The sequence below is a fragment of the Phocoena phocoena genome, chromosome 11 (assembly GCF_963924675.1).
Source record: "Phocoena phocoena chromosome 11, mPhoPho1.1, whole genome shotgun sequence".
In the NCBI taxonomy this organism is placed as follows: Eukaryota; Metazoa; Chordata; class Mammalia; order Artiodactyla; family Phocoenidae; genus Phocoena; species Phocoena phocoena.
In genome coordinates, this window is record NC_089229.1 from 62,625,122 (window position 1) to 62,639,809 (window position 14,688).

Genomic DNA, 14,688 nt, shown 5'->3' on the forward strand with positions numbered 1-14,688 from the left:
TAGTTTTTTTTTGTCTTTACCACTGAATTCAAGAATTTTATCAGAATATGCCTAGGTTTGTGCCTTTTCTCATCGATCTTGCCTGGAACACAGTGAACTCATTCAATCTTCAGTCTTTTTCAATCTTTTTTTGGCTCAGGGAATTTTTCTTCTATTACTTATTCCTCCTTCTAAAATTCTTGTTATCTGCATTTTTGGTTTCCTGGATCTACCCTCCAAGTCCTTCGACTTTCATGAGTTCCCATTCCAACTCTTAGTATTTTTGTTCTAAGCTTTGAAATTGTTATTTTACTTGAACTGAGTTTTAAAAAAAGAGGGCAGCAGAGATGTGCTCAAACTGCCATTTTCCCAGAATCATTTCAAATGGCGTTGTTTAGATGCTATCTTATCACTCAAGTATAAAATAGTTTCTACGTGCTCACTCAAAAGACAATTACTTTAAATTAATATTTTTAAAGCCCAAACAGCTATTTGTTGAGAAGTTACTAGACTGAAAGCTCCTTGAGAGCAGGGTATCTGCCTTCTATGTATCTCTCACCCTCTCAATAGATCTTGTAAATAAATGTGCTCAATACATCTTTACTGATATACTGATATGTTTAGCACCTTACAAGTTCCCAAAGGTAGAAGACCTTGTCATTACACTCACAAAATCTAAAGTCTAACTGAGGAGGCAAAAACAACATAAACAAAACAAATAAACAGCTGTCAGTTAAGTGTTAAACTGTCACTGAATACAACAATAGCTTAAAAATAGAAGAGATTAATAAGGACTAAAGTAGTCAGTTGGTTTCATGATGAAAGGACATCAACCAGGCCGTGAAACCACAGGTAAATTTTACTAGGAGAAAAGGTAGTCCTGACAAAGAAAATAGTCGCTGCAAAGGCATAGAGATGAGAATGAGCCAGTCAGGAAAAAGAGTGAGGAAACCAGTCTGACTGTAATAGAAGAGTCTGTCAGATACTACTAAGGAAATAAGAATAGATAAGGAGGCTGATGAAAAGAGTCTAGATTCATTCACTGGCTGAATAAGTACTGAAAAGCACTTATGCTGAAGGATGCTGTGTGCTGTCCTCAAGCAGCTTACAAAGGGAGATGAGAATATTTATGCAAATGATCATATAATAGCTTTAAGGTCATTTGAAAAATAACTATAATATAGGAGTAACATTAGAGATTAGAGCTCAGAGAACCAACAAATGAGGAAGTTGTCTTTTCTTTTAACAGGAAGTTCTCTTCTAGGACTTCCCTTGGTCTCCTTGAAGAAAACGATAAGCAAAGAACCATGGGAGGAAAACTCACAAATGCTTCTGCTACACATTCAATTTAAAAATGAAAGTTTCTCCAAACCAGAAAGGAAGTCCAATAAAGTAAGAATAACAACTCTTGGGACTTCCCTAGCGGTCCAGTGGTTAAAACTCTGCATTTCCACTGCAGGGGGCGCGGGTTCAATCCCCAGTCAGGGAACTAAGATCCCGCGTGCCATGCAGCGCAGCCAAAAAAAAAGAATGACAACTCTTTACAATTTTAAGACAGGAAAAAATTGTAACTATGTATGATGACAGATGTTAATGAGATTTATTGAGGTGATCATTTCCCAACATAAAGAAATATCAAATCATTATGTCATACTCTGGAAACTAATATAACGTTGTATGTCAATTATACCTTGATTAAAAAAAAAAAATTAAGACAGCCTGCTTGCCTCAGTCACAGATTTACTATGCAAGAAACTATCAGAAACTTCTCACAGTTCCTGCTGGGTTCATTTTCATTTTTTATTTTTTATATTTTTGGCTGTGTTGGGTCTTCGCTGCCACATGTGGGCTTTTCTCTGGTTGTGCCAAGCAGGGGTTACTCTTCGTTGCGGGCGAGGGCTTCTCATCGCGGTCACTCCTCTTGTTGCAGAGCATGGGCTCTAGGCGCACGGGCTTCAGTAGTTGTGGCTCACGAGCTTAGTTGCTCCGCGGCACGTGGGATCTTCCCGGACCAGGGCTCGAACCTGTGTGCCCTGCATTGGCAGGCTAATTCTCAACCACTGCGCCACAAGGGAAGCCCCTGGGTTCATTTTTAAAAAGGAGATTCAGGGCTTCCCTGGTGGCGCAGTGGTTAAGAGGCCGCCTGCCGATGCAGGGGACGCGGGTTCATGCCCCGGTCCAGGAAGATCCCACATGCTGCGGAGCGGCTGGGCCCGTGAGCCATGGCCGCTGAGCCTGCGCGTCCGGAACCTGTGCTCCGCAACGGGAGAGGCCACAACAGTGAGAGGCCCGCATACCGCAAAAAAAAAAAAAAAAAAGGAGATTCAGTGACAAGACTGGCCAGCACTGTAATGCATTCATGCCTGACCTGAATTAAAACCCAGAAGGTTCCAGTTTATGAATAAATTGAAACATAACCCAAACATAACCTTGAAACAAGGTCCTTAAAAAGAAAGAAAAGAATCCTACAGCTGCTTTAGTTTACCCCTAAAAGCAAGAGTCCTCTGGGAAAAAAAAAGGAGATATGAGAGGGCTCTTCTTTGACAAAAAAATAACTCCAGAAAAATCAACTAAAGTAAATGTCATTTACAGAAATATCTACATTAATTTAAACATTAATTTTTAAATTAAACATTAAATATCTTAAGGAAAAAATAAAACAAACAAAAAACTCTTTCTGAACCAGAATGTAACCACAATACTCTATCTGTAGCCCAGAAGCTCAAGTCCAGGGCACAGTAAGGACCTTTCAAAGATGCCAGACCTGTGCATTTTCATTTAGGGCTGTCCTGTGTAGCATCCAAGATATTCTCCTTCTGGATTTTCCCCTTTCAGCTTCTCATCAACCCCATCTCAATTCAAGGAAGAAAAATCAATTTCACATCAAAATATAAGTACAGGGCTTCCCTGGTGGCGCAGTGGTTGAGAGTCCGCCTGCCGATGCAGGGGACACGGGTTCGTGCCCCGGTCTGGGAAGATCCCACATGCCGCGGAGCGGCTGGGCCCGTGAGCCATGGCCGCTGAGCCTGCGCGTCCGGAGCCTGTCCTCCGCAACGGGAGAGGCCACAACAGTGAGAGGCCCACGTAACGCATAAAAAAAAAAAAAAAAAAAAAAAAAATATATATATATATAAGTACATAAAATTATCTCTTACTTTACAGATACGCAGTCTTAAAGGATTTTACCCAATATCTTTTGCTCTTTTTAGAAAAGAAGAAGTCACACCCTTCCAGAAGTCAAGCTGATATAAATGAAATCCTCCAAATATATGTTGGAGTGCTGGTTCTGGCAAAGCAAGGTCAAAAATAACCAACCTCACTCCAACTGCTATCCATTTCTCTTAGAATAGGATAGAACATTCCCATTCTTCTCTCTCTGGGGAGCCCTACCTCCCAAACTCCAAAGACAGAAGCTGCATCCTAAGAAAAGTGGGGCCCAATAGTTAAGATGGAAAAGAATTTTGCTGAATTACTTGAAACGTGATTCAGGGAGATGGAGGCAGTGTGGAAACACCGTGGGGTTTGGAGCCAAGTTGAGGTGGGTTCCAACCCCAGCGCACTTTACTTTCAGGCTTCACGTTCCTTAACAAGTCTCTACAGAATGGAAATGACACACCTATCTTTAGGAGTTGTCAGGATTAGAAGCACACTTCAAAGACTTGTCCAAGATCATACAGTAAGCAGCAGAAACAGTTCTAAATGATTCAAGTGTGTTCTCTCCCCTTTGCCATTCACTTCAGAACGTTACTGTTCCTGGTAGGGAAAAAGGGAAAGACCAGGTCTGTGTGAGGGCAGGAGCTGGCACACCCTTTGTTCCACTCAAGGTTCAGTTGCTTTTTGCTAGCTCAGTTCCCTCATCACCATGACAACGGCAGCAATTTATTCAGCACCTACTTACTGGTCAGGCAGGATATATAAAGTGCTAAGCACAGGGCCTGTTACATAATAAGCACTCAATAATTGATGGCTACTTACACAGAGATCTTAGCTTCTTAAGAGAGCTTAGGAAAGGCTGGCTTCTTACAGGAAATTGAGTGGAACAGAAGTTAAAGAGACAGAAAAAGGGGAAGAACATGCCAGAGTGGGCATTTCTCAGAGAAAGGCAACGTGTACAAAGGGATGGAAGTGAAAAAGCACCATGTATGTATTCAGGGAAATACAAGTCATTCGGCATGGCTAGAGAAGACAGCAAAAACATGGAAGGCGCGGGAAGCGGGGCTAAAATGGCTGGCAGGCAGGCAGGTCTTGTTACACAAAGGATGCCTGGAATTTATCCTGTGGATTGGGGAAGCCAGTGAAAATTTTTCAACAGGGAAAAGGACACAATTAGACCTGTGTTTCAGAATGACCATTCCATCACAGAATAGAGAACGATGAACTGAAGAGAGAAGAGACTGAAGGCAGGCAGACGAGTTAGGAGACTACTGTAATGGTCTCAGCAAAAGATGGTAAGAGCTTAAACAAAGGCTGAAACAATGGGAATGGAGGGGAGGAAGCAGAATCAACAGAACTTGGTGACCCATCAGAAGTTAAGGATGACCCCCAAGTATTTGCAGAGCAGAAACAAGGAGTACAGTTTTGGACCTACTAAGTTACAGTTGTCTGGGGAGAATAAATGGGATGTCTGGAGCAGAGAGGAGTCAGGGCTAGAGATACAGACTAGGGAGTCATCTCCCAGCCTTGACAGCCGAGGCCCTGGGCACAGATGAGATCAGTCAGCAAGTGTCTGTGAAGTGAGATGAAGGCTAATGACAGATACCAGGAACACCCACACCAGGAGGAAGAAAGAGAAAAAGAAGCCCAAAGGAGAGGAGAAGGAATAGGTAGGGAGCTGGAAGGAAATTATACCATAAAAGCTAAGGAAGGAGGGAGTTTTATAAAGATATTGGTCCACAGCATCCAATGCTGCAGAGAAAGATGTGGGTACTTTTCAGTCTAAAATCAGAAGTCACTGGTGGCCTTGGAGACGTTTTTTTCAGAGGCTTGATGAGACAGAAGCAACGGACTGAGGAGTGAGCAAAGGTAAGAAACAAAATAAAGGAAATGTAGGCTCTACTTTCTAAGATCTATGAGAGGGAGTGAACGCTAGCACACGAAAGCAAATAGGTTCCAATACAAGATCGCGGGAGGATACTTTTCTTAAGATGGGAGAAACTTCAGCGTATCTATAGGCTGAAGGGAGGGGGCCGAGAGCCAAGTGTTAAGTGAGAGGCTAAAGATGAGAGGAAAAAACAAAGACAAAAGACTACAAGTGAATAGATGGATCAATAAAGTAAGATCCCAGGATCCCAGAAGAGGAGAAGGGATGAGGACTGAGATCATAGTCACAGGGACACACTGCAGAACAGGAGGGGACAGTTCTTCCTCTGAGGAAAGAAGGAAAGAGGATACGGGTGGGAACTGATATAGGTGAGTTTGTGAGTGTTGCGGAGGGATGCTGAGGGAGTCTGGCGTTCCTTACAGGCTAGTAAGAATGAAGAGTGGTAGTACAGATTGGCTTCTCGCTTCACAGTCCTCTTTGAGAAACTGATGAACGCTGGAGACTCTGCTCCCCCAAAAGGCACATAAGCACTCTCACTCACAATTCTACACACGGCTTTGGAGTTTCCAGGTCCACTAAAGCCAACCCGTGTATCCAAAGATTCTGTCAGCTGTGATGCTATAAAATTCCAAAGAAATGGCCTTTCGGAAAATATTTTATTCATAGAAGAGCATCCACAAGGGAAGGCAACTTATTCATTATAAACACAAATATACGAAAACTCTTACTTAAATGTCCATGACATAGTCCAAAAAAAGTTGGACTAGACTTCACTGGTGGAGCAGTGGTTAAGAGTCAGCCTGCCAATGAAGGGGACACGAGTTCGAGCCCTGGTCCGGGAAGATCCCACATGCCGCGGAGCAACTAAGCCTGTGTACCACAACTACTGAGCCTGGGCTCTAGAGCCCGCGAGCCACAACAACTGAGCCCGCACACCACAACTACTGAAGCTGCGCACCTAGAGCCCATGCTCCGCAACAAGAGAAGCCACCGCAATGAGATGCCCGCGCACCGCAACAAAGAGTAGCCCCCGCTCACCACAACTAGAGAAAGCCCGCACACAGCAACGAAGACCCAACACAGCCAAAAATAAATAAATAAAGACAATGAGCGACAGAGCCTTGGATTTAGCAACGCCTTTAGATAAAAATAGTATTTTTAAAAGATAAAAGATCCATCTAGAGCTGACCCTTAGGTCTAAAGATAGAGGACTGAACAAGGCTGGTGGTAAATGCAACTTAAAGGAAAAATGGATGCAAGAAAACTTTTGAACGAGGAGCCAAAAGGAGTTGTTCACGAAGGACAAATGGGGGGAAAAGGAAGAGTCAAAAACCATGTGAAGGTTGAGCATCCACACGTGCCTTTTCATACATAGCTGGAAGATGCTTGAGGCTAAGAAACCATGCTTAAATTTCAGAGCCATTTGCCAGAGCCTACAGGCTTAGAAATGCACACATGCCAGATGTCTACATGAAACAAACCAGCTACTCTGTGCTGCTCTAGTCAACCGCTTGCACTGACACAACACGTGCTGAACTAGGGTAGAGGGTGCCGACAGGAGCAACTGATGGAGGAGTCAAGTATTACTTGCAAAAAAGAATTACACTAATTGATTCCATTCATCACTTCACATGTAATCATATTCCGCTAAGTAACACTACATATTAAAAACAGCCAAGTCACTATGCATCCATTCACTATCAGAAACAATAAAGATTACACATACCAAGCACTTTACACGCACACACCACACTCAGCTGTTCTCCTACGATCTCATTTTAAACCTCCTTACAACTCTAATAAGGTTGTCCTTCATTTTTTAAGAACTGAAGAACTAAAACCAGGGAGGTTAGGCAGTCCATCCAAGGTCACAGGGCTAAGTGACAGCCAGGACTTGGACCCAAGCCCACCAGATGCCAAAACCCACGCTCCTTAAATGATCATACAACCCCACCCCTTGTGCCAAAATCAAATCCCCAAGACAGAGACTCTGCTTCAATTAAAATCTGAGGTGAACAAAAATTTATTGCACTCCTAAAACAATACATAAAGAAATTGTTGAGCAGTTGTTTAAAGGACTTAGGAGCTTACATGGAGGTGAAATGAAAAACAATTTAAATATTTACAAAATCTATGACTGGCAAAAATGATATAAAATGTAAATGCTATAAGGTTTGGAGAAAGAGAGCTCACAGTGCTCAGGGGCAGGTTTAGAAAAAAGGTAGAAGTTCAACTAACTCTTAAAGAACTGTGAGAAATGGTGCAGACAAGCGGGAAGGAGTGTTTCAAAGACCGTTCCTGATTAATCATGAGAGAGAACTAGGAAGAACTGTAATCATTAAAATACAAATGCATGTGAAGGCTGTTTTTAGCCAATCATCTGAACTTTCAATCCTGAGGTGCTAATCCTCACAAAGGCCAGGAAAGAAGGCAGCCACCAAGGGCTGGGCTGAGAGTGAAGGGTTAAAGATTTCTCTTATTCAAAAATCCAGGGGCTTCCCTGGTAGAGAAGTGGTTAAGAATCCGCCTGTCAAAGCAGGGGACACATGTTCGTGCCCTGGTCCAGGAAGATCCCACATGCCGCGGAGCAACTAAGCCCATGAGCCACAACTACTGTGTCTGCACTCTAGAGCCCGCGAGCCACAACTACCGAGCCACGTGCCACAACTACTGAAGCCCACGCACCTAGAGCCCAAACTCTGAAACAGTTCAAGCCACCGCAATGAGAAGCCCACGCAATGAGAAGCCCACGCACCGCGAGGAAGACACAACGCAGCCATAAATAAATAGATAAATAAATTTATAAAAAAAAAATCCAGCTCAGCGTTATGGACTGTCAAACAACAAGATTAATTTTTCAAAATACATAGAACTAGGGTGTCTAAACAAGCGCTATCCTTTACAGTAAAGTGAATCATTCTTCCAGTGAAATTTGTCTGTCACTACTCTTCTGGAACTACCCTCAAAACCAGTTTACCATCATTCTAATTTTTTGACAGTTACAAATAAAACACATTTATAATCACTCTAATTTTTTCATTCACAGCTAGTTTGGACTCCAGAAGAACATCAACCAGCTTTTCTCTACTTGACACCAAGTAACCCATAAAATGAAACTCTACCCTCAAAGAATTAAAATTTGCCGCTATGAGGATTTTCAAAGGAATGTGTCACAGGCTCTGACAAGCAATTCCTAAAGATAAGCTCCAACATAAGGCGGGTATAGCCCACCAAAAATATAGATATGCAACTTTCAGAGAATAAATCACTTAGATAATGCCCGGTTTTGGTTTTTCAAAAACCCACACACCTGCCTTCCTTAATACTCCTAACACTAGGAACGACAACTGCTTAGTCATAATTTTCTGATAAAGGTGTTTCTTATGAATTAATGACTATGCTACATATTTGGGGGGAAGTGGCCCACTTTCCCATTATAAGTAAAGTAAGAAGGATTTACCAGTTTTCTAGTGGCTTAATTCCAATTGCCCACTTTGAACACGGTGAAATACAATCTCAATTCAGCATCTCCCCCTTTTCCTCTTCAACTCCCCCACCTCTGCCCAACTCCTAAAGAGGATTCACTTCAACTCCTAGGAAGCAGCTGTCTCTCTCCCCTCCACCTTCAAGGTGGACCTGTACCACTCTTTGAGGACCCTGAGATACATGATGAAACTGACAGGAGAAAGGGAGGATGTGACTGGGTTTGTTGTGTTTGTGGTCAGAGAAGTGTTCAAAAAAAGAAAGGGAGGATCCCTTCCTGTAAGCGTTATTTCATCTTAGATACCTTTCCAGTTGTCATCTTGGGACCGTTTTCAGGCACTGAAAGACTTGCACCCCTTCTAATTTGCCACAGACTGCCTTCTTTCCTTCACACTTATGACAACTTCACGAGCTAAATCACAGCCCTCTCTACCAGCATCCAGTTTTGTATTTAAGGTTCTCTGCTGTTCCTTTTTCACAACAACAAAGCAGACAGCTTCCTCTTTTCTTAGAAGGCAGTTTCTGTACAGAACCCTCATGGACTGTTTTGTCTCATGGACTGTTTTGTTGGTATTTTTAAGTGATTTCCCTACCGGACTCAGAGCTCCTTGAAAGCTAACACAGTACCATACTCACCTCTGTATCCCTAGCACATAGTAAGCAGAGAATAAATGTCTGCTGAATCAAGTGAAAGATAGATTTAAAAGAGATTTCAGAAAGAGAATCAACAAGACTTTGGAATTATGGCATACAACTGTTTCGTAGCATTTGCTTAGAGTAAAAATTAGAGTTAATAAATAGCTTGTGCAATAACCGTAAAGATATTTAAATCATTCGATGGTAACAGATGCCATAATTACATGTCAGCTGAAGATAACGCACTTATTAGTGAGCAACTTTAGACAAAATACTTAACCTTTCTGAGTCTTAGTTTTCCCTTCTGTTAAACCAAAACAACAACAAAAAACTATTAACAGGTGTTAATAACATCTGTTCTACCTAATCACAAAGTTGCAGTGAGACTCAAACGACATAATGCATAAGATCATGACACAAACACAATGAATTATCAGACAGATTTAAACAAATTCCCCTCATTAGTGTTATTTTATGTGCATACACTTGACTAAAACATATGACTCAAGTTCAGACAACAGAGCTTATCACCAAATACATAATAAATATAACAATACATGTGAATCATGAAAAAATTTTCAGTTATGAGAATACTTGCAGAAGCCTCCTGCCTATTCAATTAGTCTACAGAAAAGCTTATGATTAGGTGTCCGTTCAATTTTAAATGATTCTCTGGACAGTGCTGGGCTGTTCTTTTTGGTGCAAAAGCAGGCAACTTTAAGCACCAAGTCCATGGTGACCTGCCTGAATGAAGCACCAGCCACAGCACTGGGTTCTGCAACGCACTCTGCGGCAAACAGCCCAGGGTGGCACAACCTGCGTTCCGGCGCAGAGCTGGCTCATCTGCGACCAGAGCCTGCAGCTGAAAATACAGGCGAGCACAAAGAAAATTCTTTAATGGCATACAGCTCAGACGATCGCTATAATTAGGACCAACTACAGCCTGAACCTACAAAAATGAATAAAATGGAGGAATGAGTGCACCAAAGCCAACAACACACAATGAACACATAGTTAAAGGCATTTTTTTTTTCCCCAGAAGAAAAAAGTACTTTTGTCAGAGCAGTAACCATAGAGAAAATTTTAAACAAACAAAGGTCCCTTCAAAATATGGTACAGACATCACAAATAGCATGCTATAGATTTGGGGGTTGTTGGTGGTTTCAACTTCACTTGAATTCCTAAAAATGTCTACCTACTCCTCCAGTCTACCATCCTCTGTACCTTAAGCAAGAGAGACAGACAGATGGCCAAGATGCTGACACTGCAGGTCCGAGGTTTTTCAACTATATTTTTTCCCGTTTTCCATCGCTAAAAGAGATGAAATACAGGATAATGTAGTATAAACCTTTAAGAAACCAATTCAAACTCAGTTACACGCCAAAGCAAAACAACCCTGCATCAGAAAACAAACCAGGCACTTGTCCTTAAAAATGTTGAAGGCTTGGCAATACAGTTTGTAGGAGTTTCACACTTTCTTGAAGGAGACAAAGGTGAGCTAATCAGTGTGAGTCCTAGAAATAGTTCCTTGGAATCATCTCTAGAAACACCCAGAGAAGTAAACGATAAAAAGCTGGAAGCAGATATATCAAGAATAAAGAGCTTCCAGGATTTCCCTTTCCATGTAAAAGCTATCAACTCCTATTTTTAATCTCGTTCTGATGCAAACATCCAGCCAAACTTCTCTCCTTCTGGCTAATCAAAGATAGCTGATGTGATACTATAAAGTAACTTTTAGAAGTCTGACTTGAATGAAAGTCATCACGGATTGAATGACAATGCTTTAGTCCAGAAGAATGAGGTTTTTTGAGAGGCAGAACCAAGATAGCAATGCCCTAAACATTTCACAGAAACAAACTCACCCACCACAACTGAATCTGGGGACTGGCCAAAGAATAACTTCCCAACTGGTTAACTGAAAAAAAATATGCTGATAATTAAGTGCAAATGAAAACAGCACCTCCCTATACATTGGGAAAACCTAACAGGGTTATTAAAAATAATTATTTCCCTCCATGCCCAACTGGCTTTATAACACTCAAATCTACTTCTGGTTTTTCATTGTAAAGGACTGCGGGGTGGGAGAGAGAATGCCTTGATAAGTAAACAAAAAGTCAGAACTCTCCTGGGAACTTATCACATTCTTCTTTTCCAACCAACAATTTTTAATCCACTTGAAAAATGCTAGCGAAGAGGGCCTTTGGCAAAGAACTCAATAAGAATATGCAACTCTGGGGACACCACCACAGTACTGACATCAAGCTTGGAGAAAATGCTGCTTTTGTCTCAGAGGCAGCCTGTGATAAAAACAGGAACTTTGTGGAGAACTGATCACAACTGCACAAGAAGCCTGATCACATGCCCACAACAGAGCAACGTTTCTCTCATTGTTGTCCAGGGACTTCTCTAATAATAGTGGCTCGACTTATTCCATTCTTTTAATTCTCAATACCAATCCAACCCTCCTTGTAACAAACCATTAACAAAAGAAAGAGGGTGCCGGCCAGGATTTGCATGTAACCGGTAGCCACCTCTCTCCTTCCCTCTTCAAAGACTGCAAAAGGTGATCAGATGCGGACAATTCAGCCCGAATACAGGCACCCAGAAAAAAAACCCTCATGACAAAGGTGTTCTAGAAGCAGCCCTGTGTGTCCCTCTCTGTGTTAATGCCACTTCTTCTGGCCTCCCTAGGACCCTCTACGGCCCACCCCGCTTCTATCTCTGTCCTGTCACTAGGGAGGCATCTCGCATTGTTAAAGAAGGAAGAAGAAATGCTGGCGGATTTCCCCTGTCTTTCTCTTTTTCTGAAGGCGGGGAAGGGGAGCTGAAACAGGCTAGGGCCCTCCCCTGGAAAAGGGTAGAGGAGGACAGGAGAAAGCTGTCAGCCACCCTGCTGGCGGCCTCACCCCCGCCCCGCCCCCACCGTGCCCCGGCGCCCGGGCAGAAGCCTGAAGCGGGAGGACACAGCTTTGTCTCGGGTTTTGGGGGGCAGGGAGCGCAGAAGCAGCCCGGGCCTGGGGAGGACCTCTCCTCCAAGCCTCTGCTCACCCCCTCCCAGGGAACACAATGAATCACACGGAAACCCACTTCCCAGGGTGAGAGAGAAGGGGAGCGCCCCTTCAGAGCCCGGGCCAGATTTCCGGGACCCTCCTCCACTCTGCCCGCACGGCCACCAGGGCGCGCGGCGGGGACCTGGTCTCCCCTCGCAGCGATCCGCAGCGGCGCCCGGGCGCCCGCTCCCCGCCCCCCCCGCCCGTCTCCTACCCTCCGAGAGCTCCAGCTCCAGCTCCGCCAGCTGCGCCCGCACTTCGGGCGGCAGCGCCGCCACCGCAGCCGGCGAGGGTTCCAGGCCTCGCTCCGCCATCCCGGCTCTGTCAGCCACACTCCGGAAGACAACCGAGGGGGCCGAAAGAGGGACGGACTGACGCGAGCCCACACCCCGGCTACAGGATCCGGCTCCGGCCGCCAAGCGCCGCCAGCGCCTCCGCTGCCGCCGCCGCCATGAGCAAGGGTCACGTGAGCGCGGCAGCCCCGCCCCCGGGCTGAGGATGCACCGCCTCCGAAGCCGAGTCAGGCTGAGCACTCGCGGTCTGATGGCGCCCTCTACTGGGAGACTCCTGAAACGACGAGTCCAAGCCCGCCGCCCCGATTTCTCCAACGCTAAATACGCCAACGGTGTTGATGTCCACCGGGACACGTAGCCTTTACCTTTTACGAACTCACGACCACGCAGTTTTCAGGGGCCCCAGGCCTTGCTTTTTCCAGTTCTCTTCACTTAGTAGTGTATCCCTTTGTCTTGTCACTTCTTCCGTTTCCCCCTAATTGACACCTCCGATTCATAAACATTTGAACTCAGGCCAGTTCTTTCACTGGGGCTTCCGATTGCATTTACCAGGAGCTCTTTTTTTTCTATTTCAGTTCTAGCATTTAAGACAAAGGAGGGAGAATCTGCCTCCCCCTTCCTAGACATCTAACCACTTACAGGAGAACTTCGTCTTCTTTATCTTTTTATCCTCCTTGGTGTATGACTTAATAGGTGTTCCAAAAGTATTAATATTTTAATTCATTATAAGGATCCACACATGTGTGTGTTTTTACCAGGAACTACTGGGGCAGATGCCTTAAACTGTCATTCATAGTCTTTCTTTAGTAGTATTGAATCTTTTTTTAAACGTCAAAAGTCCCCTGCAGAATTAGAGGGAATTCCAGTGTTTTTCCTTCCCTTCCATTCTGATCCAAAATTGGTCCTTTGAGAGTAAGGCCTTAGCATCTGTTCTTTAGTAGTTCCCAGACAGTATTATATCACTCATGGGCTGGAGGGGAAAAAAAAATTTTTTTTAGGTTAAGGAAAGAATTTCAGCTTAAAAAAGGAATGTAATATGGTTGACTGGGAAGTAGACTTTGAAATTTCCGTTTAACTGCAACAATGTAAGGAGAATCTATGGGAATATATGTATGTATGTCTTCTGGTTTACATGAGGACTATGGCAGTTTTTAAATTTTATTTTATCTATTAAATTATGGCTACGTTGCGTGTTCATTGCTGAGCGCAGGCTTTCTCTAGTTGCGGTGAGCGGGGTCTACTCATTGTTGTGGTGCACAGGCTTCTGGTTGCGGTGGCTTCTCTTGTTGTGGAGCTCGGGCTCTAGGCGAGTGGGCTTCAGTAGTTGTGGTGTATGGGCTCAGCAGTTGTGGCTCGTGGGCTCATGGAACACAGGCTCAGTTGTGGCGCACGGGCTTAGTTGCTCCGCGACATGTGGGATCTTCCTGGACCAGGGCTTGAACCCGTGTCCCCTGCACTGGCAGGCGGATTCTTAACCACTGCGCCACCAGGGAAGCCCTTAAATAAGAGATTTTTAAAGGAAAGAAAAAATTTATGAGGATCAGGAAAATTTGAACACTAGATATTTAGGAATTATTGTCATATTTTTACATATGGTAATGACATTGTGATTATATACTTTAAAATAGTAATTTTTAATGGGAAAACATACTCAAATATTTATGGATGAAATGGTATGCCTGAGATTTGCTTCATAATAACCCAGTGTAAGGTGGGGTGAGAAGAAGGTAGAGGTATATCTGAAGTAATATTGGCTGAGATCATAGAAGGAGTTGGGTGACGGGAATATGCAGCTTGATTATACTATTCTACTTTTGTATATATTTTTAAATTTCCATAAATAAACATTTTTTTTAAGTACAGAGAAATATTTCTGCAGGAGATCATACCTTTGTAATTGTATCTTTTTCTATTTTTTCTAATATTGCTATATATTAAGAGAATGGGTACTTTAAAACATGAATCTACAAAGCAATGTTTACTAAAAGTTTCATAATTATAACAGTTGAAAAACTGGAAATATTGTCTACCCAGAAATCCAAGAGAATCAACTAAAATACTATCATTCACTCATTCATTCATTCAAACATACTGAGTTAATGTAACATGTTAGGAACTGTCTAGGTGCTAGGAATACAGTGTTTGAGAAAGGTGTATACTCTCACGGAGCTTAGTTTAGTTCTATCAGAATTACAATTAGTTTTAT

The 14,688-nt window shown here is 43.3% G+C and overlaps 1 protein-coding gene across 1 annotated transcript in view; it reads right to left on the bottom strand.

The window, feature by feature from the left end:
- The window catches only part of DIP2B (disco interacting protein 2 homolog B), a 239,676-nt gene extending 227,173 nt beyond the window's left edge, over positions 1 to 12,503 (bottom strand). The window contains exon 1 of the mRNA XM_065887981.1: positions 12,404 to 12,503. Within this exon, the coding sequence (XP_065744053.1) occupies positions 12,404 to 12,503 (100 nt within the window). The remainder of the gene's footprint in view (positions 1 to 12,403) is intronic.
- Positions 12,504 to 14,688: the final 2,185 nt, after the last annotated feature.